This window comes from Astyanax mexicanus, chromosome 17 (genome assembly GCF_023375975.1).
Source record: "Astyanax mexicanus isolate ESR-SI-001 chromosome 17, AstMex3_surface, whole genome shotgun sequence".
Taxonomy (NCBI): Eukaryota; Metazoa; Chordata; class Actinopteri; order Characiformes; family Acestrorhamphidae; genus Astyanax; species Astyanax mexicanus.
The window spans coordinates 1,098,707-1,124,498 of NC_064424.1; the positions used below are offsets into that span (position 1 = coordinate 1,098,707).

The 25,792-nt window shown below is 34.7% G+C and overlaps 2 protein-coding genes across 2 annotated transcripts in view; one reads left to right on the plus strand and one right to left on the minus strand.

The window, feature by feature from the left end:
* Window positions 1-25,792, plus strand: part of LOC111191472 (short transient receptor potential channel 5-like) — a 68,576-nt gene that overhangs the window by 30,609 nt on the left and 12,175 nt on the right. The window contains exons 3-8 of the mRNA XM_049466762.1: window positions 1,025-1,546; window positions 8,590-8,926; window positions 12,781-12,920; window positions 18,404-18,726; window positions 20,318-20,513; window positions 22,312-22,521. Of these exons, the coding sequence (XP_049322719.1) occupies window positions 1,025-1,546; window positions 8,590-8,926; window positions 12,781-12,920; window positions 18,404-18,726; window positions 20,318-20,513; window positions 22,312-22,521 (1,728 nt within the window). The remainder of the gene's footprint in view (window positions 1-1,024; window positions 1,547-8,589; window positions 8,927-12,780; window positions 12,921-18,403; window positions 18,727-20,317; window positions 20,514-22,311; window positions 22,522-25,792) is intronic.
* The window catches only part of chm (CHM Rab escort protein), a 135,344-nt gene continuing 119,907 nt past the window's right edge, over window positions 10,356-25,792 (minus strand). Inside the window, exon 16 of the transcript XR_007425176.1 lies at window positions 10,356-10,372. The gene's annotated coding sequence lies outside the window, so the exon portion shown is untranslated. The remainder of the gene's footprint in view (window positions 10,373-25,792) is intronic.

Genomic DNA, 25,792 nt, shown 5'->3' on the forward strand with positions numbered 1-25,792 from the left:
AAAAAGACGAGACAATTTAAAAGACAGGACAGTGCAGTACGGTATAATTAAGTGTATAGTGAGGATAAGGTGCTGAGACGTGTAACATCCTTAACATATAGAACATATATATCGTCGCTGTCTCCATTTTTGTGGATTTTTAGTTTACTACATAATTTGAACAGACAATCTGTTTCTTACACTGAGCCAAAATTTCTTGATGAACGGACCAATAGAAACTTTTCAAAATGACCTGAAGTAAACTCTTTTTACATTGACTTCCATTGAAAGTGTGCAATGTTTTTGTCTCACCTGTAAAGTTGCTGTTTTAGAGATGAGTGTTTTTCATTGGACAGCAACGATATGAAAAAGCATTTACATTTACACCCTTTAGTCGACTAAATTGACTGTAGATTCAGGCGACTATATACTTATGCTAATTGGTCGACTAAAACTAAAACCAGTTTTAAATGACTAAATTATAACTGAAACTAAATGCCATTTTAGTTACAGATCTATGAAACTTAATTTATAAAACTAAATCAAAATTTGTTGTTAAAATTAGCACTGCTCTTCTGTGCGCTGTTTACAGTCACCATACTCACACAGAGCTAAACTTCAGGGCAGGCTATGTGCTAAGTCAGTAGCGAGTTGCAAAAACTCACTATCTTTAATAAACTCCTGAAGACAGAGCTCTTCAAAGAGCACTTACTCTCCTAACACCTCTAACTAACTACCTTCTACTACCAGATCAGGAGAATCTCTCACTATCTTTAATAAACTCCTGAAGACAGAGCTCTTCAAAGAGCACTTACTCTCCTAACACCTCTAACTAACTACCTTCTACTACCAGATCAGGAGAATCTCTCACTATCTTTAATAATAAACTCCTGAAGACAGAGCTCTTCTTACTCTCACTATTGTAAGTCGCTTTGGACAAACGCATCTGCCAAATGTAATGTAATGTAATGTATTGTTTTGGAGATAAGTGCTTTTCATAAATGAGGTAGAGAGTTTATAGTTATTTTTTCTTTCCCGTTTCCAGGTTCCCGCTCTGATGATGGACTCTCAGTTTTCCGAGTTCACTCCGGACATCACGCCCATCATGCTGGCAGCTCACACCAACAACTACGAGATCATCAAGCTGCTGGTGCAGCGGAAGGTCACCATCCCCAGACCTCACCAGATCCGCTGCGACTGCGTGGAGTGCGTGTCCAGCTCGGAGGTGGACAGCCTGAGACACTCACGCTCTCGGCTGAACATCTACAAGACCCTGGCCAGCCCGTCCCTCATCGCCCTGTCCAGCGAGGACCCCATCCTCACGGCGTTCCGGCTGGGCTGGGAGCTGAAGGAGCTGAGTAAGGTGGAGAACGAGTTCCGGCAGGAGTACGAGGAGCTCTCGCAGCAGTGCAAGCTCTTCGCCAAGGACCTGCTGGACCAGGCGAGAAGCTCCCGAGAGCTGGAGACCATCCTCAACCACCGCGACGACCACAGCGAGGAGCTGGACCCCCGCGAGTGCAGGGACCTGGCCAAGCTCAAGCTGGCCATTAAGTACCACCAGAAGGAGGTGAGTGGACCTGTTACAGACAAGTCACCTCCTAAAGTGATCTTAAACACGACAAACATATACAGGGGTTGAACAATGAAACTGAGACACCTGTCATCATTTTAGTGTGGGATTTTAGGTTTCATGGCTAAATTGGAGCAGCCTGGTGTTCAATCTTCATTAATTGCACATTGCAGCAGTAAGAGCAGAGTGTGAAGGTTCAATTAGCAGGGTAAGAGCACAGTTCTGCTCTAAATATTACAATGCACACAACATTATGGGAGACATACCAGAGTTCAAAAGAGGACAAATTGTTGGTGCACGTCTTGCTGGAGCATCTGTGACCAAGACAGCAAGTCTTTGTGATGCATCAGGAGCCACGGTATCCAGGGTAATGTCAGCATACCAAGAAGTACCAACCACATCCAACAGGATTAACTGTGGACGCTGTAAGAGGAAGCTGTCTGAAAGGGATGTTCGGGTGATAACCCGGATTGTATCCAAAAAACATAAAACCACGGCTGATCAAATCACGCAGAATTCAATGTGCACCTCAACTCTCCTGTTTCCACCAGAACTGTCCGTCACCACAATCAATTATTGTGCTCTAAAACCAGGTGTTTCAGTTTCATTCTCCAATACCTGTAGATCTACTGTACACAGCTCTGTAAAAAAAATGAAGAGAGCACTTCAGTTTCTGAATCAGTTTCTCTGATTTTGCTATTCATAGGTAAAAATGTTTGAGTAAAATGAACATTGTTGTTTTATTCTATAAACTACAGGCAACATTTCTCCCAAATTCCAAATAAAAATATTCTCATTTAGAGCATTTATTTACAGAAAATGAGAAATGACTGAAATAACAAAAAAAAAAGATAAATAATGCAAAAAAAACAAGTTCATATTCATAAAGTTTTAAGAGTTCAGAAATAATCAATATTTGGTGGAATAACTCTGATGGTTTTTAATCACAGTTTTAATTCATGCATCTTGGCATCATGTTCTCCTCCACCAGTCTTACACACTGCTTTTGGATAACTTTATGCTGCTTTACTCCTGGTGTAAAAATTCAAGCAGTTCAGTTTGGTGGTTTGATGGTTTGAGATCATCCATCTTCCTCTTGATTAGATTCCAGAGGTTTTTTTTCCCAGAGCTGTACATACACAGTGTCAAAATTACATATGAAAGCAAAATTGTAAATTTAAATAAAAAATGTATTCAAATATATAATATAGGTTCCGTAAAATATATATGCTTATATATATGTGAAATATACTTTAAAAAAAATATATATCACACATATGTCTGGGCCATAATAAATATGTATGGTTATTTATGTGAAATACATTTTTTAAATATTAAAATGCTTGCATAAATGAATTTAATTTATATGTCTTACAATATAAATGCAACAAACAGTACAGTTCCATATGACTCTTATAGATATTTATAATACGTGTACATATACAGATTTTATTATATATGTATATATTTTTTTATACATTCTAAACTTCTAACTTCTATCTACATATATCCAGATGATGTATGTACTGTATTAGATAATAATAATAATAATAATAATAATAATAATAATATAACACATTATAGGTAATATATATGGAAAAGCCCTCATAATAAATAAACATATATACCATATATTGCACTACTGTGTAGGTGAGGATGTTTGTAGTGGGAGTTCTCTTTTAAAGAAGAAGAAAAAGGTAAATTTAGTGAATAAAGTGAATATTCTGCTTCACTGTTAACAGTAGAGAGGGGAGGTTTATGAATGATTGTTAGCGGATGATGAAATACAGTGAAATCTGAGCAACAAAACAAAATTGTCGACTGTAAATAAAGCAGTTTTGTGTTCCTCGGCTCCGTTATGAGGAAGAGCAGGACTGTGATAACAGTTTCCTCAGTCATAAGAGAAAACGTGTTTACCTCATAAATAACCCAAAGCTACAAGCCCTATATTCACTCATCAGAATATAAAATACAGAGACTGAAAACAGCTGAAATGTAAAATTACTTTTTTCCCTGTCAGAATGCAGCATTCAGGCCTTTTCACATCGATTAAGAGTTTTTTATATGAATGTAATCAATCAATCAGTCAATCAATAAATCAATCAATCAATCTTTATTTTTACTTGGAAAAAACATTGAGGGTGACCCTCATTTACAATGTTGCCAAGCATGTACAACATCAAACGGATTTAAAACATTTAATAAGGATAAGGATTTTTTTTATAATAAAAGTAATAATTTTAAATCAACATTTAATATATATAAACAAATATATATATGTGTAAAACAGAAAATTCTAAAATGCCATAAAATACAAATTGTCACATAAAAAGTAAAAAAAATATATAAAATAAGTAAAAAGATAATAATAGTAAAAGTAAAGTAAAATGTTAAGAATGATAAGAAATGATAAAACGAATAATAGAACTAAGAACAAGAATGAAAATATAAAACAGTAGAATAAAAAAAATAGTAATAATAAATACACAAAAAAATAAAATAAATAAAAAAATGAAATAAGAAAAAGATAAACTAATAAAAAAATCATTTAAAACAATCACAGGCTTTGGCGCCGAGTGGTCCAGCGGTCTAAAGCGCTGCCACTATGAGCAGGAGGTCACCGGTTCGAACCCCCGCTCATGCAGCTTTACCATCAAGCTGCCGGCGTCAGAGGGAGCAAAATTGGCCCTGCTCCCTCTGGGTGGGTAGATGGCGCTCTCTCCCCACATCACTCCTAGGGTGATGTCCGCAGCACAGGGCGTCTGTGAGCTGATGTACCAGAGCCGAGCTGCTGTGCTTTCCTCCAAGTGCGCTGGCTGCTCGGCAATGCTGCATCAGCAGCAGCTCGAAAAGAAGCGGTGTCTGACTTCACATGTATCGGAGGAGGCATGTGTTAGTCTTCTCCCTCCTGGTGTGTTGAGGCATCACTAGTGATAGGGGGAGTCCTAATGAATGGGTTGGGTAATTGGCTGTGTAAATTGGGGAGAAAATTGGAAAAATTAGAAATAAAATTATTAAAAAAAAAAAAAAAAAAAAAAACAATCACAGGCTTTCTGATGGTGATTAAAAAACTAAAAGTATAAAATGGTTCAGTGATCTCAGTGAGCTGAGCTTTAACGTTTCCTGTAGTGAATTCCAGCTCGCTGCTGCTGCTCTGTAGCTAAAAGCAGATTTTTCCTGTAATAAATGGATAAAAAAATTAGTCACACCACAACTCTTATAAATATACAGTTTCTCAGCTCATTGTGCTTTCTGCTTCTTTTATCTGCTCTCTTTAACCTTATATACACAAGTGCTCTATTTTAGAGATCTACAGTATAGCACACAGGTCAATTGCGCACCATGCAGCTTCATTTAGTGCATGTCAGAGTGTCTTTGCTATCGTAACGGCGAGAAAAGTACACCTTGCTTGATTAGAAATGCAAAGCAAAAGGCATGTACTTATTCTCTTAATTAATTAATCATGGGTGTGGTTAATTTTGGTAATAACATGAAATAATAAACCAATCAGAGTGTCTCTTGCTCATCATTCTCTTTAAGAGTAGATCAGGGGAGCTCTGACGGATTTGTCGGATTGCTATTTTAACGGTGCAGCTACCTGGACGTATCCAACAAACTCTTCTCAGCAGAGGAAACTGAGCTGCTGGTTGACGCTGTGAAGGAGCTCCAGCAGCTCATTTACGGGAACAGCAATGTTATTTTATTTACTATTCTGTTTATTGTTGATGTAAAAGTTGGGTTTGTGCTTCTTAGGAAGATTTCTTGAAAGTCTAAACAGGGGGGGCTTCCCTACTGGCCCACCGTGCTCCACAAAACCAGCAAGCTGATTGGCTGTATATCCTGAAAGACAGAAATTCATCCTTGAACCGGCTCCGTGATTCGTGTCAAGAGATTTTCCATTCATATTCCTGTCTCCTCATTAATAATACAGCTGAGCTAAATGAAACGATTCGGGGCTACTGGAAATTCATTCGGGGCTAAAGCCCCAGAAGCCCAGGCCAGGCGACGGCCCTGAAGCTCACTATGTGATGTTTTAAAGATTGGGCAATAATAATCTTTAATTTTCATATATAATTTGGATACAATTTTATTAGGATTTTCAAAATCAAACAAAGTCATTTCTAGTAAGAAAGGTTTAAAAGTAGTGTTTGTATTAATCTGCTCATATGTTTTTTTTTTTTTAGATGTAAAAATATATATGAATCCGAGGTGCCTACTTTAAATTTCTCTTTTAAACAGCGTAAATTTAGAAGTTTGCCATTTTCAAAGAGGTCATTGAGAACTCCATTCAAAACTATGGGCCCTATTTTAACAATCTATAGCGCACTAGTTAATTGCGCTTTGCGCAGTTGGATTTAGGGGCGTGTCCTGTGTCTTTGGTATCGTAAGGGCGTGAAAAATGCGCCTTGCGCAGCTCAATGGCGCAAAGGGCGTGTTTTAATTCCATTAATTATTCATGGGAGTTTTTTTGGCGTAACGTGAAATAAACCAATCAGTGTGTCTGTATGCATCCCCTTTAATAGGCAGCTGTGCTCTGACTTCTGTTCATTCCTATTTTAAGAGCGCATAAATTGACTGCGAGTCACGCTGTTCAAATAAGGGAAGCAGCTGAAATAAGGGAAGTGTAATGTTATTTTATTCTTTATTCTGTTTATTGTTTATGTAAAAACTGGGTTTGCAACACTGAATATTAATCAAGCAATCGATTATTTACACTGGATTGGGACCCTCATTTACAATGCCGCTGAGCATTTACAGTTTAAAAGGGATTAAAAATATTTTTAAAAAATTGAAATAAAAACTGACATTTGCTATAGATAATTAAAATATATACATAAAAAAGGATGATCTTGATTCAGTTTTGGGTGCGCGACTGAACATTGAATTTTGATGGTTTTTCAGAGGATCAATCGCGCAACGCGTTTTTCCGCCGCCAAGATAGAAACATGCCAGAAATTTACCTGAAAAAACGTCATTTCCAGACCTCCACGCCCATCGGCGTTAATATATTTCAGAAGTTCATTGCTATTTTAAGGACGCGTGGGCAAGGCGTAAAAATAGACTGTTGACGGGGTGTACGATAGGGCCCTATGTAGTTATCGTTTAATATTTAACGTTTTTATTCGGCTCTATTTAGAGTTCAGTTCTGGGAATATCTAATGTTTTTCTTTATTCAGCACCACAGAATAAAGACACACACACACACACACACACACACACTTACCTGCTCTTCACCTGAGAGCGACTGATTCAATCCAGCACAATGCTTTTCTTCTGGTAAAGGTGTTTCCAGGCCTTTCAGGCCAAGGACAGAAGTACAGATCAGCTCATTACAGCTCATTATACTGATTCCTAACGCTGATCTGAATAATAAGGAAAAGTGATATAAAGCTTATAAAGCCTGGCAAGGACAAACGCTTCAGTAGCAGCATTAATCTGCACTCGATTATACAGTATACACTCGCTCTGCAGGCAGGTCAGCTGTTTGCACTGCAGTTCTGTGATAATCACATTTGCTGTGTGGGCATTTTCACACAAACCCGAGTTATCGACTCGTGAAACACACAGAACTTCTGGGACTTCTGGCGTCCGGACTTCACTAGCACAATAGCGTACAAAGAGCTACTCCAAGAGAAAGAGCTCAAAAGCTCAAATGTGGAGCTAAAATTAGCCTCGAGAGACGCTTTATCCCGTCTGATAGGATTATTATTAATTATTCGCATTATTCTGAATTCTGAACGACAAGAAAGGAGCCAGTTTTTATCAGTTTGTGTTAAAACTTCAGCAGTCTGAAGCATTGCCACTATGATCAGGAGATCGCTGGTTCGAATCCTGGTTATGCAGCTTGCCATCAGCTACCGGAGCCCTGTGAGAGCACAGTTGGCTCTCTCTTGCTCTCTCTCTGGGTGGGTACAGTACAGTACAGTAGATGGCGCTCTTTCTTTTCCCTCATCACTCCTAGGGTGATGTGGATCAGCACAAGGCTGCGTCTGTGAGCTGCTGTATCAGAACCCCCAGTCGCTGTGCTTTCCTCCGAGCGTTAGTGCTGTGCTGTGATGCTACTCGGCAAAAGAGGTTCACTTCACATGTGTCGGAGGAGGCGTGTGCTGGTCTTCTTTACCCTCCTGGTGTGTTGGGGCATCACTAATGTTAGGTGGAGTCCTAATGAGTGTGTTGGGTAATTCTGGTGCTTCAGTGGATCCATTAATATAGACTATAATCACAGTGTTAATAAACATACAGAATGATAAAAATTAATATACAGTACCAGTCAAAGGTTTGGACACACCTTGCATTGTAGATTAATACTAAACTCTGATATTTTAGCTTCTTCAAAGTATCTCCTCTTGTTTAGATGATCAGTTTTGAACATCTCTGCTGGATTTTCTCAGTCAGTTTTATGAGGTAGAGTCACCTGGAATTCAGGCTTTCAGTTAACAGCTGTGCTGAACTCATCAAGAGTTAATTACTTGAATTTCTTGTCTCTTAATAAAGTGTTTGAGAGCATCAGTTAAAGTAAAGTAGTGAAGAGGTAGAGTTACAGGTTTACAGTGAATAGTGAATATTTGAGTAATGTTCGAATCCAGGTTATGAGAAGCAGCAACTACTCAACTAAATAAAGAATTTAAAAATACGAAATATTTGTTTCATATTGAAACAAATACTTTTAACTATTTTTCCAAGATCTTCATATACACTTTAAAACGGGTCAATTTGACCTGAAACATAACAGGAGGGTAAATTTACCAAATACTGAAAACCAATGGGTCCATTTTTTAAAAACCCAAATATCTACTTTCATATGAGGGACCCTAAAAATACGCAAACATTGTTTTTTCCTGAGGGTGTAACCCAACCAACTTTTTTTTAGAATATGCAAAATATGTCTGTTCCTTTTGAGTGAATGTTCTCTCATTAAACTCTTATATATTTAGTATTTTTTTAGAGTTTTAGAGTCACTACACTGTATAAGAGATAAATACTGTATAATACTGTATCTGAACCTCATTAACTGAGCTTCCTGTCTTCTCCCGGTACAGTTCGTGGCTCAGCCGAACTGCCAGCAGCTGTTAGCCACGCTGTGGTACGACGGTTTCCCCGGTTGGAGGCGACGCCACTGGGTGGTGAAGCTGGTGACCTGCTTCACGATTGGCCTGCTGTTCCCGGTCTTCTCCATCATCTACCTGCTGGCTCCAAAGAGCGCGCTCGGCTTCTTCATCAAAAAACCCTTCATCAAGTTCATCTGCCACACCGCCTCCTACCTCACCTTCCTCTTCCTCCTGCTGCTGGCCTCCCAGCACATCGTCCGCACCGACCTGCACGTACAGGGACCCCCGCCCACCATCGTGGAGTGGATGATCCTACCCTGGGTCCTGGGTGAGTCTGTATACAACTCAGTAAAAAAAATATAAAGATCACTTCAGTTTCAGAATCAGTTTCTCTGATTTTGCTATTTATAGGTTTATGTTTGAGTAAAATGAACATTGTTGTTTTATTCTATAAACTACAGACAACATTTCTCCCAAATTCCAAATAAACATATTCTCATTTAGAGCATTTATTTACAGAAAATGAGAAATGTCTGAAATAACAAAAAAGATGCAGAGCTTTCAGACCTCAAATAATGCAAAGAAAACAAGTTCATATTCATAAAGTTTTAAGAGTTCAGAAATAATCAATATTTGGTGGAATAATCCTGGTTTTTAATCACAGTTTTTTTCATGCATCTTGGCATCATGTTCTCCTCCACCAGTCTTACACACTGCTTTTGGATAACGTTATGCTGCTTTACTCCTGGTGCACAAATTCAAGCAGTTCAGTTTGGTTTCCTCTTCATCTTCCTCTTGATTATATTCCAGAGGTTTTCAATTTGATAAAAATAAAGAAACTCAAAAAAAAACTCCCACACAAGAACACACCACAGCAAATACAGCTCTGGAAAAAAAAGATTTCACTTAAAAATGATGAGTTTCTTTGATTTTATCAAATTAAAAACCTCTGGAATATAATCAAGAGGAAGATGAAGAGGAAACCAAACTGAACTGCTTGAATTTTTGCACCAGGAGTAAAGCAGCATAAATTTATCCAAAAGCAGTGTGTAAGACTGGTGGAGGAGAACATGATGCCAAGATGCATAAAAAATTGTGATTAAAAACCACCAGGATTATTCCACCAAATATTGATTATTTCTGAACTCTTAAAACTTTATGAATATGAACTTTTTGTTTTCTTTGCATTATCTGAGGTCTGAAAGTTCTGCATCTTTTTTTGTTATTTCAGTCATTTCTCATTTTCTGTAAATAAATGCTCTAAATGAGAATATCTTTATTTGTAATTTGGGAGAAATGTTGTCTGTAGTTTATAGAATAAAACAACAATGTTCATTTTACTCAAACATAAACCTATAAATAGCAAAATCAGGGAAACTGATTCAGAAACTCAAAAAGTGCTCTCTTTATTTTCTTTTCAGAGCTCTATGTATTATATATATATACAGGTTTTATTAATGATATATGTTTCATATATGTTCTAAAGGTATATCTACATATACCTAGACAATGTATCTATAAGATAATAATATGATATAACACCTTATATGTAACATATGTAGAAAAAACACTCATGATATATGAACATATATACCATATATTGCACATTCTGTGTAGGTGAGGATGTTTGTAGTGGACGAAGAAAAGGTAAATTTAGCAAATAAATGTGAATTCTGCTTAACAGTCGAGTGAGGAAATTATTTGTAATTTGGGAGAAATGTTGTCTGTAGTTTATAGAATAAAACAACAATGTTCATTTTACTCAAATATAAACCTATAAATAGCTAAATCAGAGAAACTGATTCAGAAACTGAAGTGCTCTCTATATAATTTTTTATACAGAGCTATATATTATATCTGTCTCTTTGTGCTGTATATCTCTAATATTACGATGCTGAAGTGATATATAGTGAACTGTAGGCAGAATTCCAGAACAGAGAGTGTATTTATTGTATATTTTTGTTGTTGGGACAGTGGAGCAGAACTGGCTGATGTTCATTTACAGTTGGGAAAGTGATGGAGCTTCAGAAATCTGCAGCAATAAACCGAGGCTGAGGAAACAGATAGCAGGGGCTTTATCACAGATGAAGCAAATACCCACTCACTCATGAATTATTGATATCATAATTTATTAGTTTGAAGACGAATGTGGAGAGAATTACATTCGGAGCTTCATATCAGAATGAATTGATTTAATCAGAGCTCAGTCTGGCGGTTCTTAGTTCGGCTGAGTTGATTTTCTGGGTGATGCAGACGTAGATTTGAGTCCAGTTATCACACGTCCCGTTATTTCAGGATTTCAGGTGAAATCGGGGGAAATAAATTGCATTTCTCTATCTGTAATCACAGCTTTCCACACAACCGCTGACCGTCATCCAGCAGGTTTTGTGTTTAATATATTATACTGTCTATGAGATATTCAAAGTTTAGAGCTCTATCGCACACCCTGCGAAACACTGTCGTGCATCGTGATGCTCATTGCTATCTTACACCCCACCAACAGTCTATTTTCACGGCTTGTGCATGCATAGTTAAAATATCATTGGAGTTTAGTAATATATCTACACTGATGGGTGTTGTGTTCTGGAAATCAGGTGTGTTCAGGTACATTTCTGGTGTGTTTCTATTTTGGCGGGGGGAAACACAGGTGCACTACAGACTGATTAAAACCCTGACAACAATCAACAGTCAACCGCCCAATTATTTCCTTCACAGCGTGAACGTGCAGGACATTTTCCTCTGCTGAGACGTGCAAAAGTGCCGCACTGTTAAGATACAAACGTGCCAAAGTCATAGCGCATCTGGCTCTTAAAGAGAACGACTACTTGCACACTGATTGGTTTATTTTTTTAACATAAAGCCCAAAACACAGCCATGAATATTTAAGAGAATTAGTATACCCCTAAATCAATCTGCACAAAGCACAAATGACCATTCCACCAAAGATTGCTAAAATAGGGCCTTTAAAGTTTTATTCGCAACAATAGTACACATAGTACATACAGTGTTACCTTAAAGTTTTTGAACCCCTTTAGAAATTTCTATATTTCTGCATTAATATAGAAATAATTAAAACATCAGATGAGATTTTCACACTTACAAATATGTAATATTAGATCATATTTCTTAATTAATGAATAAACAAGTATAATATATTAGTCTCATTTGTTTACCTAGGTTCTCTTTGTCTACTTTAAGCATTTGTGTAAAACATATATGATATATTTATATATTTATACAGAAATATAAAAATATAGAAAAGCCTAAAGGGTTCAGAAACTTTCACAAAGCACCACTGCACACAGTACAACTAGCCGTGAAACGCTTTGATAACTGCCTAAAAATATGAATTGAATATAAACATTACATTTACAGTCAATAATTTACTCAATGGAACACAATAACAGCTCACAGTGTAAGGGTTATTAGTTAAGTCAGAAGTGCAAAATGTTCAGTGAAAAAGCCTAAAGAAGTGTCCTAAAGAAGAAAGTCGTCACTGGTGTACTAAGTAACTGATGTCTAACAGGTAGACCAAGGAAAACCACAGCAGTTCATGACAGAAATATTGTGAGTTCTGTAAAGAAAGATACTAAAACTATTGTTAGTGACATCATCAACAACACAAAGGAGAGGGCAGGAGTAAAGATATCACAATCTATTAAAGCCGTAAGTGTGTGATGAGTGTGGGAGGAAGGGCTGGAGTCCTACTGTATGTCCTGATGTCCTGGTTGAGAGTCCAAATGGCTTGTGGAAAGAAGCTCTTCCTCATCCTCGCTGTGTTTGCCTTTAGAGAGCACATTTGTATTGGGTCAGTGTAACGTTGGTTAATCAGTTTAAGATTCTGAATCTTTTTTAGGCTTAAGTTAAAATTAGAAAATTGTGTGTAAACCTTGATTTTTTTATTTTATCCATTTAATATGGTAAAGAATACTACTTTTTGCATCTTGTAACAAAAGTCAGATTAGGACAAGAAGATGCAAAAATGGAAAAATCTGAAAATCGAGTAAAAAATGCTTAGATTTTTTTTTGAAGCTCTTAAATTAAAAACTAGAAAAATGGGAAATTGAAAAAATACATAAATACTAAAGTTTTACGCCTATTTTTTTAATTTAGCCATTATCCTTCCCAAAATTGACCATTGATAAACATTATAAACATACATTTGTGTTCTGATAATTGCAGGTTTCATCTGGGCCGAGATAAAAGAGATGTGGGACGGAGGATTTACAGAATACGTCCATGACTGGTGGAACCTGATGGACTTTGCGATGAATTCTCTCTATCTGGCAACCATATCCCTGAAAATGGTGGCTTATCTTAAGGTAAGTTCTTCCATCACCTCTGGTCTCAGATCAGGTTTAAACAATAGAAAATATTGTTCTCTTTTGTAACTGAGGGGATTTTACCAGCTGAAGTTTTTCCACATTCGGGATTAAAAGAATAAGATGTGTAATCTGAGGATTTAACCCATTAAACCCTGTAAAAACTAATTTAACCCCCATTAAATCAACAATCAACAGGGTTCGTTCACCTTTTAACCAATATATATTGTAGGAGGCCTAAAATGAATCTGACACACAATTTTCAATAATAAAATGTGGGTCAGATCCTGAGAGCCCCATTGTGTATTCTTAAATTACTATATTAACTCTGAGCTAATTGATATATTTGTAGATCAAATATATATTTTCTGCATCGATAAACTGCATTACAAACACAAAGATTTGCGGAGCTAATTTCCATGACTTTTCCAAAACCTTTTTTCCAGAGCTTACCGCTCTTTATGTAAATTTACAGACATTTACAGAAATATTTGGACATTTACAGACATTTACGAAAATAAAAGCAGAAATCTCTAAATATTTTAATGTCAAACTGTTAAATGTTAAATGTTTTTAATTCCAAAGCAGAAATAAATGAATTAGTCTCAATGTTCCAATACTTTTAGAATGGAGTGAATGTGAGATTAGGGTCATTGTCTTGGTGCATGACCCACATTCTCTCTAGACGTCTTCATATCCATTTCTTCTTTAAAATATACTGAATGGAATAATCACAATGAATAATGAAGTTTTACACCCTTTTTTTCTATTTCGAATGTCCCCTTAAATCAGGGGTGTCAAACTCATTTTGGCCGAGGGCCACATTGGCATATTGGCTGTCCTCGGAGGGCCAGATGTAACTTATAAATGTAATAAAATGTAACCAAATGTAATATATGTAAATGAATGTAATTACTCCTTAATGTTAAATAACTCTCAATATATTATTTATTCAATCAAATATTACAGTTGCATGGAAAAAATGTTTGCTTGTTGCTCTATTAACATAAATCCTTTTAATTTGTCATGTCATGAAATCCAAAAACTCCATCAATCAAGAACCAAACTATTCAAGTGAATAGAAATGACATCAAGTTATATTAACTTTGAAATTATTAACTGAAATAAGGCTTAATAAATATAAAATCAAAAATTGTGAGCTGTTAAGAACATAGCATTTCCTCAGATTTAGCAGTTCCTCATCCAACCACTAGTGGGAGCTGCAGCAGCAGCACCACAAGTCCGCAGTCTTTACTGAGTCAGAGCTACAGCCCAGCCACGGGCAACAGGGCTCAGCTCAGCCAGTCTGGAGCGTTTTTAAAATTTTTAAGTTCTTCTGTGTATGAAATAAAGATTTTTGTAACCGAATAATACAGCTCTCTACAGTTCATCTTTCAGCCCAATCAGCTAACAGCAGCCGTTTAGAGCATGAGTCACTGCTCGGATTACATTATAAACAGGTCAGTTAGCGCGCTGCTAACCTCAGGATGTTTATAACTACGGAGTTTAGTGGACACACCACGGCTGCAAGGTTAGACTGTTGAAGGCTACTGAAGACTATTAAAGGCTATTGGAGGTTATTGAAAGGGTTATTGGGGGCAGAAATCAGTAAAGGCTGGTTAGATAAGTGATTCACGTCCTCGTACTTTGCTGCGGTGAAACTGCGACTAGCGCTGTCACAGTGATGTTTATTAACGTCATTAAAACAGATTTTGTCAGCTATTGTCTTATAAATGTTTACACAGAACTTATATCTCTCCTAAAAAGCGTTTATTTTGGTCAGTAACACTCTTCGTAACACAAAAGGCATACCGGTCTTTCGCCTTGAAGCACAGCCGTCCGTCTGCATCAACTTCTCTTTTTCTGGACATTAGGGGATAAACATGTCTCAATTCCACCCGCGAAGTTACACCTTCCCTCCGGCAGGGTTTCCACATCAATGACTACACTGCCGTGTAGTGGCAGTAAGCCGTAACTTTGCGGGTAATACAATCGACAAGCATTGTGGGAAATGTATTTTTTGGTCAAAGAACGCTTCTGACTTATTTATTATAGACACTAAGATCTTACAAGCTCTCGCGGGCCACATAAAAAGACGTGGCGGGCCACATTTGGCCCGCGGGCCTTGTGTTTGACACATGTGCCTTAAATGATTGGTAAACTGATAACTGATTAATAGATCTGGGGTGGGTTTCCCGAAAGCTTCGTAACGCTAAGAACGTCGTTAACTCGTACTTAAGATTGATCGTTAATTAAAGAGTGTTTCCCAAACCCGTGCGTAACTAAAGTACTACGTAAACTCGCTCGCAGATTAACGAGTGCCCTCACCCAGTCGTTATTTTTAAAGAGCTTCTTTAGGGGATCTCTACTTGCAGTTCAGCACCTTAAACACCAGGGACCACCAATTTTAAGGGAGAAAAATGTTCATTTCCGTGGTTGAAGCAATTATATTATATTATATTATATTATATTATATTATATTATATTACATTATATTACATTATATTATATTATATTATATTATATTATATTACATTATATTACATTATATTACATTATATTATATTATATTATATTATATTATATTACATTATATTACATTATATTACATTATATTATATTACATTATATTACATTATATTACATTATATTACATTATATTATATTATATTATATTATATTACATTATATTACATTATATTACATTATATTATATTATATTATATTATATTATATTATATTACATTATATTACATTATATTATATTATATTATATTATATTATATTATATTATATTATATTACATTATATTATATTATATTACATTATATTACATTATATTATATTATATTATATTATATTATATTATATTATATTATATTACATTATATTATATTATATTACATTATATTACATTATATTACATTATATTATATTATATTACATTATATTATATTATATTATATTATATTATATTACATTATATTATATTATATTACATTATATTACATTATATTACATTATATTATATTATATTATATTATATTATATTATATTATATTACATTATATTACATTATATTATATTATATTATATTATATTATATTATATTATATTACATTATATTATATTATATTACATTATATTACATTATATTATATTATATTATATTATATTACATTATATTACATTATATTACATTATATTATATTATATTATATTATATTATATTATATTATATTATATTACATTATATTATATTATATTACATTATATTACATTATATTACATTATATTATATTATATTATATTATATTATATTATATTATATTATATTATATTACATTATATTACATTATATTATATTATATTATATTATATTATATTATATTACATTATATTATATTATATTACATTATATTACATTATATTACATTATATTATATTATATTATATTATATTATATTATATTATATTACATTATATTATATTATATTATATTATATTACATTATATTACATTATATTATATTATATTATATTATATTATATTATATTATATTACATTATATTACATTATATTATATTATATTATATTATATTACATTACATTACATTACATTACATTACATTACATTACATTACATTACATTACATTACATTACATTATATTATATTACATTACATTACATTACATTACATTACATTACATTACATTACATTACATTACATTACATTACATTACATTACATTACATTACATTACATTACATTACATTACATTATATTATATTATATTATATTATATTATATTATATTATAATATTCCCCGTGTCTGTGGGTGCTCCGGTTTCCTCCCACAGTCCAAAGACCTAATTGGATGTCGGATAAAAATTAAAAACTGACCCTTAGGTGTGAGTGTGTGAGTGGATGTGTCTGTGTGTCTGTCTGTGTCTGTCTGCCCTGCGACGGATTGGCGGCCTTTCAAGGGTGTATAGCCGGCTGTTATAGACTCCAGCCCCCCCGCGACCCTAAACGGATAAAGCGGTTGACGATGAGTGAGTAAGTGAGTGAATGAGTTATATTATATTATATTATATTATATTATATTATATTATATTATATTGCCATATAATGCCATATATAATGCCAATTTGTCTGTGGCTTGTAGTCTAACCTGGCAAACCCATTATTAAAATCCAGATTCCTGCGGATGATGCTCACGGTCTAAGCAAAGCTGCAAAGTCACCAAGTCCGTGGATTCTGTAATCAGGCTGTTACTGTGGAATACACGCAAATATACACAATTCCCACCAGACCGGGAATTACAGCACAACATTATATATTTCCATGCTATTGGGAAAATTCCTGGTACTGTAGGTCCGGTGCAGGGACGCCTGCGGTGTCTTTAATCACACCTACACGTACTGTAAAGGGTATCGGTGAATCTGCAGGTAATATTTAATATTATTCCTTAATCAGGTGCTTCTAACCAACATTGTGGCCGTTCATCTGGGCAAACTCTGGGATGTGTCAGCTCACAAATATATAAATACCAGTCAAAAGTTGGACACGTCTCATTCAATGTTTTTTTTTTTTTTTTTTTTTACATTGTGGATTAATATTAAAACCATGAAAACTATTAATTGACGCACATAAAATTATCTAGTAAACAAAAAGGTGCATGGCCTTCACAATCCCCTGACCTAAACCCAACTGAGATGGGGATTTGGATGAGCATACTCATGTTGGTATAATATATATAACATACGTATATGTATTATTATATTATTTTTATATTTTTTATATATTATATTTTTTATATTATTATTAATAATTATAATAATAAATTAATATTACTCGCCAAATTACTATTAATAATATTAGTATAATATATATACATATATATATATATATATATATATATATATATATATATATATATATATATATATATATTAACAATAATAGTTTTAAAAAAGTAAAAAAGTTTAATGTTTTAAAATAGATTAGATTTTCGAGTATTTATTTAGTCATATGTATCTTTAGGAGTATTTTATTAATGCCAAAGTACATCCTTTTGTAATTTAAATTTCAGAATATGTATAATATTGATGATTACAACACATTTCTACGTTTTTAGGGTGTAATAGTGAATAAATACTGCATATTGGCAGTGTTGAATCGATATTTGTGGATCGATTGAGTGCGCTGTTTCGGGGGAGGAGTCAACAAAGACGTTCTTTAACCTCGTTCGTTAATTTTCACGTTGCGAAGCTCTTTGGGAAACACTCGCAGAACTGGCTCGTTCTTTACTCACGTCATTCGTTAGTTCGTTCGTTATTCGCTAAGATTGATCGTTTTCGGGAAACCCACCCCAGATCCACTTTCAGTTGCATGTTTTTGTGTAATAATGATATTAATGATGATCCTGGACTTCCTGCTGTCTCACTCTGAGCTCGCTGTCTCGGTGTCTCTCTCTCAGTATAACAGCTCTCGTCCTCGGGAGGAGTGGGAGATGTGGCATCCGACGCTGATCGCCGAGGCTCTGTTCGCCATCGCGAATATCTTCAGCTCCCTGCGGCTGATCTCGCTCTTCACCGCCAACTCTCACCTGGGTCCTCTGCAGATCTCTCTCGGCCGGATGCTCCTCGACATCCTCAAGTTCCTCTTCATCTACTGCCTGGTGCTGCTGGCCTTCGCCAACGGCCTCAACCAGCTCTACTTCTACTACGAGACGGAGGCGGCCGACGAGCCCAACCACTGCAAGGGTATCCGCTGTGAGAAGCAGAACAACGCCTTCTCCACGTACGTCTAAAAAATAAAAAAATAAAAAAATAAATAATATTAATAAAATAAAAATAATAATAAATAAATAATAATAATAATAATAATAATAATAATAATAATAATAATAATAATAATAATAATTGGAGGGGGCGATTCTCCAGGTAGAGGTGTTCCCAAGGGTTGAATTCCCCATGGGGGGAGGGGGGGCAGTTTTTCCTGTTTCCTGCTCTTTATGAAAATTTCCAGGAATTTCCAGACACTTACGGAAATTTCCAGACATTTGTGAAAATTTTCAAATATTTACATAATTTCCAGAAATTTCCAGAAATTGTCTGACATTTACAGAAATGTTCAGACATTTACAGAAATGTCCAGACGTTTACGGAAACTTCCAGACATAGTCATTTCCAGACATTTACAGAAATTCTCTGACATTTGCGGAAATTTCCAGACATTTACACAAATTTCTGGACATTTCCATAAATATCTGGACATTTATGGAAAATTCCAGACATTTACGGGAATTTTCAGGATTTTTTTTTTAGAAATTTCTAGCTAATTACAGAAATTTCCAGGAATTTACAGAAATTTCCTGATATTTCTAGAAATTTCCAGGAATTTACAAAACTTTTTATCCGTTTACAAATATTTTTGTAAATCCCTCTCCCCGTGCAAAATACTGCTTTTTCACTTCACTGTGAGAGGAGTAGCAGTTAAAAAAACAAATAATATAATAATAATAATTGTTATGCTGAAATGCACCATATGACATGTCTCCATATCAGTAGTTACCTATAAGGTGATATAATTTTATCTTATGCTGTACATACATAGATACAGATCATTTGCAACACATATATGAAATATTCGTAAAAAAATGAATATGCACATATATTATAAATATTTGTAGAATTCATATGTTCATATGGTATTATATGTTGCATTCATATATATTAGACACATGGACTGTAAATTAAATTCGTGTATGAAAGTACTGCATATATGATATGCAATATTTAAACATCCATAATCATAAAACATTTTTCTAAGAGCCAGACATGTGGTTGACATATATTTAAAAAAATATTTTAAATACATGAACATACAGTTTTTATGGAGCTCGACATCAGTCATATGTCAAAATATGAAATTGTTTCAATTTAACATAGGTTTCATATATATTTTCATATATGTACATATATGTTTTTACATTATATAAACATATATTTCATATATACCATATATCTTATAAATGTACATATTACCTTTGTGTATAGGACTGTTCAGTGTTATTATTCAGTAGTATTATGTTTAGACCTCAGGCTCATTTTAGATCTACCATGAAATTAATGCAGAAATGTGGGTCAAACTATGAGCCTTTAGGGTTTTTAAATTATATTAAATGTTTTCATTTTTCAAGGAAACACAAGCAGCAAAGATTTTCAGTCACATGTAGGTCATATTAAAATATTATTATGCTGAGTCGTCTTGCTTATTTAAGAAAAAGAGAATCAAATAAAAATGAGGAAACATATAAACCTGAGGAAAAGGAACAGAGGAAGTGATGTATTGTTTTATTTCTCTCTCTTTCTCTGTTTTTCTGCTGCAGGTTGTTTGAAACTCTCCAGTCTCTGTTCTGGTCTGTGTTTGGTCTCCTGAATCTCTACGTCACGAACGTTAAAGCTCGGCACGAGTTCACCGAGTTCGTCGGAGCCACGATGTTCGGCACGTATAACGTTATCTCACTGGTGGTGCTGCTGAACATGCTGATCGCCATGATGAACAACTCCTACCAGCTCATCGCTGTGAGTTATATTATACCTTATATTACATTACCTTACATTATATTACCTTATAATTATATTACATCACCTTATATAATATGACATTACATTACATTACCTTATATTACATTATATTACTTTATATTATATTACATTACATTACATTACATTATATTATATTATATTACCTTACATTATATTACATTATATTATATTAACTTATATTATATTATATTATATTAACTTATATTATATTATATTATATTATATTATATTATATTACATTACATTACCTTATATTACTTTATATTATATTACTTTATATTATATTATATTATATTACTTTATATTATATTATATTATAATTATATTACATCACCTTATATTATATTACATTATATTACATTATATTATATTAACTTATATTACATTACATTACATTATATTATATTACCTTATATTATATTATATTATATTATATTACATTATATTACATTACATTACCTTATATTACTTTATATTATATTACTTTATATTATATTATATTACATTACATTATATTATATTACATTACATTACCTTATATTACTTTATATTATATTATATTACTTTATATTATATTATATTATATTATATTATATTACATTATATTATATTATATTACATTACATTATATTATATTACATTACATTACCTTATATTACTTTATATTATATTATATTACATTATATTATATTACATTATATTATATTATATTACCTTATATTACTTTATATTATATTATATTACTTTATATTATATTATATTACTTTATATTATATTATATTATATTATATTACATTATATTATATTATATTATATTACATTATATTATATTATATTATATTACTTTATATTATATTATATTATATTATATTACATTACATTACCTTATATTACTTTATATTATATTACTTTATATTATATTACATTACATTATATTATATTACATTACATTATATTACATTACCTTATCTTTTATTATCATATTTATAAGACAGGAATTAATTTTTATTCTTAATCACTTTTTTGTTTTTTGTCATGCACGTGTCCAAAAGGACAAATTTATTAAAAATTGGCATTTGATAAAAACATGGTTGAGAAATACATGAATAAAAAATACAAAAATACATAAATACATAAATCCAAATCTAAAAATACATAAAAAAATACGTGCAAAACACAAAAATACATAAATACAAAATACAAAAATACAGTTATTTTAAATTGCTGATATTTTACTGCAACAGGTTGGACTAAATCTTAAGATTTACCTCGTTAAGCTCAGTATGGAGACAATAAGAGAAATATTAAGAAACTTATGAATATTATTAATGCTATTATTGATGCTGAAGCAAGCAGCAGCAAGTGTCTTCAGTCCCTTTAAAAGACAGGGTAGATCAGGAATTCTCTTGATATTTTTATGGAAATGACAAAATTAATAATTGAAATGCTCCAAATTATATGTATAAAAAAGCTGTTAAATCAGAGTTGGGAAATTTTACCACTTTAAAAAATCTCCACATCAAAGAAAACTGTATAAAATGTCGACAAAGTTCTTTGAAAGGAAGGTTAACATTATTCCTCTATATGTGTAATAATGCTTATATAATGCTTATTTTCTGGAGCGGTCCTGATGAGAGCCAGTTTCATCATTATAACGTTTTTGACGGTCTTTGCATTGACTGCACTTGAGGATACTTTCAAAGATCTTAAAATTCCTCTTTCTATCGCTATGTTTATCACTAGGTTTATCGCTATGTTTCCCCTCCCCCCGCAGGATCACGCAGATATCGAGTGGAAGTTCGCCCGCACTAAGCTGTGGATGAGTTACTTCGATGAAGGAGGGACGCTCCCCCCGCCCTTCAACATCATACCCAGCCCCAAGTCCGTGTGGTACCTGTGTGTCTGGCTTCACAGCCGCCTCTGTGGGCGGGGCCAACCGCGGCAGGAGGAGGAGCATAAGCACGAGAACCTGAAGGAATTCACGGTAAAAACGGTTTTACTCAGAAATGCAATATATGACATATAGAGCTCTGGAAAAAAATTAAAGAGCACTTAAAATTTATGAGTTTCTTTGATTTTACCAAATTAAAAACCTCTGGAATATAATCAAGAGGAAGATTTTTACACCAGGAGTAAAGCAGCATAAAGTTATCCAAAAGCAGTGTGTAAGACTGGTGGAGGAGGAGAACATGATGCCAAGATGCATGAAAAAAGCTGTGATTAAAAAACAGGGTTATTCCACCAAATATTTTATATGATTTCTGAACTCTTAAAACTTTATCAATATGAACTTGTTTTCTTTGCATTATTTGAGGTCTGTTTGAGGTTGTTTGTAACCCCGCCCCCTTGTTATCTTCCCTTATCTGTAGTTTCGTTATCTACGTCAGAGACATCTGCTGGGCTTTTAGAATTAAGGACTTTATTTTAAGTGTAACTAAACCTCCTGATTTTAGCTGAATCCACTCTCACCTCAAATTTGAAAAAAGCTAAAAAATGGGAGGAGGAGTTTGGGATGGACACTGGGTGATGTATGGGTTTAAGGGCGGGGCAGAATGGAGAGCTGATTTGACTGATTTTGATGGATTGATTGTTGTGAGTGTCAGTGTATCACGGTACACGGAAACATCATCCTCGCCTTTAGCACACTTACTTTTAGGTTACTTTTAGGCTCCTTCCTCGTGAGGATGCCCCACAGGTGCTCAATTTGGTTTAGGTCAGGAGACATGCTGTACTTCACCAGTCAGTTCATCACCTTTACCTTTCAGCCTCCTCAGCACGGCAGTTGTTGAAATTCAGCTCCTCAGTTATTCTGAATTTAATCTGAGTTTAATAAACAGATTAGAGCTGCAGTTATAAGATTATGAGCAGGTTAGGAGCTGCTGATCTGTGCTGTATTATAATCTGTATTTGTAGATTTTAGTGTTTTGTCTCTGGTGTTTGATATGATGGTATATATGTATATATATTTATATATATATATATATATATAGGAGTAAACACGGCGTATTTGAGTGTTATTGTTATTGGAGGACGGTGGAGATAAATGCTGGAGATGAGGACGATGCTCGGAGTTGGACGTTTTTGCTAGGAGACAGAGGAGACACGTTGCTCGTCCAGCCTCGGGTTGCCGTCGGCCAGAGGCGGTTGCCAGGCAACCGAGCTTCAACCATGCCAATTCCCCTGACGTCTTCCCATCAGCTGAACTTCTCGGCTCTGCCGGGTTTTTTTACCGCCCCTCTCCCGCACACTCGCTCACCCACGTTCACCCACACACAGCGGCCCAGCGCTCGCTTTTGGGCTGAAAAATCATTACGTAAAGCTGCTGAGTTTATTTTAGACGAGTGAACTGGCGTAGCGGCGGGTGGAGAGTGAGTGGTGTGGTTTAAGTGAGCGGAGGAGATGATTATGTTGTGGTCTACTGGTCATGTTCCAGTTGGGAGCTTATTGGATGTAGACCACATGAACACATATGAGACACGTATTCTCTTTATTATCATTTTTACATTTTTTAGAATTTGTTGTAGTAAAACATGATGATAAAAAGTTCTTACCTTTGATGAATAGCACATAATTTACCCTGATAAATCACTTTTTACACCGTTATCCAGCTCAAAGTAGCTCCACACCTCCTTACTAGAATCCAAGAGGAGAGTCCTGACATTTAAAATCAGGCATTAATAACTTAAAAAGTGCTTAAAAAGAAACTTATTAAAAAAACACTGTTTACATCCTATAACACTACAAGCTTCAGATAGTGCCGCCATCACTGTACTGATAATGACATACATAGACATATATACACATAGACTCTGCATAGCATATCAGCCGGTGCCAGGAGGCAGACTATGCAGAATCTATGTGTGTATATATATATATATATATATATATATATATATATATATATATATATATATATATATATATATATATATGGTGGAGAGTGAGTGGTGTGGTTTAAGTGAGCGGAGGAGATGATTATGTTGTGGTCTACTGGTCATGTTCCAGTTGGGAGCTTATTGGATGTAGACCACATGAACACATATGAGACCCATATTCTCTTTTTTTCATTTTCAGATTTTTATTGTAGTAAAACATGATGATAAAAAGTTCTTACCTTTGATGAATTCCCAGATCATATAACAGATGAAACACCAGACAGATAGGGGTGACGCTTGCCGAATAAAAGGTAAAGACAGATTGAACAGAACTCACAGTATAAACAGAAGACGTAGTAGTCAAAGTCAAAGTCAAAGTGGTTTTTATTGTCATTTCAGCTATATACAGAGTACACAGTGAAACGAAACAACGTTCCTCCAGGGACCATGGTGCACATAAACACAGTGTAGACAGAACAATAGTGCAACAGTACAAAAGTGCAGACAGACAATACAACACCATACAGACAAAGAATAATAAATAACAAGACAATGTGCAAATTTTGCAGTGTGCAAAAAGGACCAGGTGAGGTAGTAATTACTCTATTACACAGTGTGCAGTAGAGTCCAGTGAGGTAGTAGGGTTTTTAGTGCTTTCCATTTTCTGGGGTAAGTGGGGTAAGAGTGTGTGTGCATGTACAGAAAAACCATCAGTTCAGTCTCTGCAGTTAAGGAGTCTGATGGCTTGGGGGTAGAAGTTGTTGCAGAATCTGGTCGTGCTGGACCGGATGCTGTGGTACCTCCTTCCCGAAGGCAGAAGGGAGAACAGTTCGTGTGAGGGATGAGTGGGGTCATTCACAATGCTGGTTGCTTTGCGGATGCTGCGGGTGGTGTAAATGTCCGTGATGGAGGGGAGAGAGACGCCGATGATCCTCTCAGCTGTCCTCAATACGCTGGAGGGTCTTGCGGTCAGAGACGGTGCAGGTCCCAAACCAGGCAGTGATGCAGCTGCTCAGGATGCTCTCAATGGTCCCTCTATAGAAGAGTGTGAGGATGGGTGGAGGGAGACGGGCCTTTCACAGCTTCCGGAGGAAGTAGAGACGCTGCTGGGCTTTCTTGGCTGTAGAGCTGGTGTTCAGGGTCCAGGTGAGGTTATCTGCTAAGTGGACACCAAGGAACTTGGTGCTCTTAACAATCTCCACAGAGGACCCGTCGATGTTGAGTGGAGAGTGGGTGTGTTGTGCTCTCCTGAAGTCAACAACCATTTCCTTTGTCTTGTCCACATTCAGGTGAAGGTTGTTGACTGTACACCAGTCTGTCAGCCGCTGCACCTCCTCTCTGTATGCTGACTCGTCGCCTTTGGTGATGAGACCCAGCACG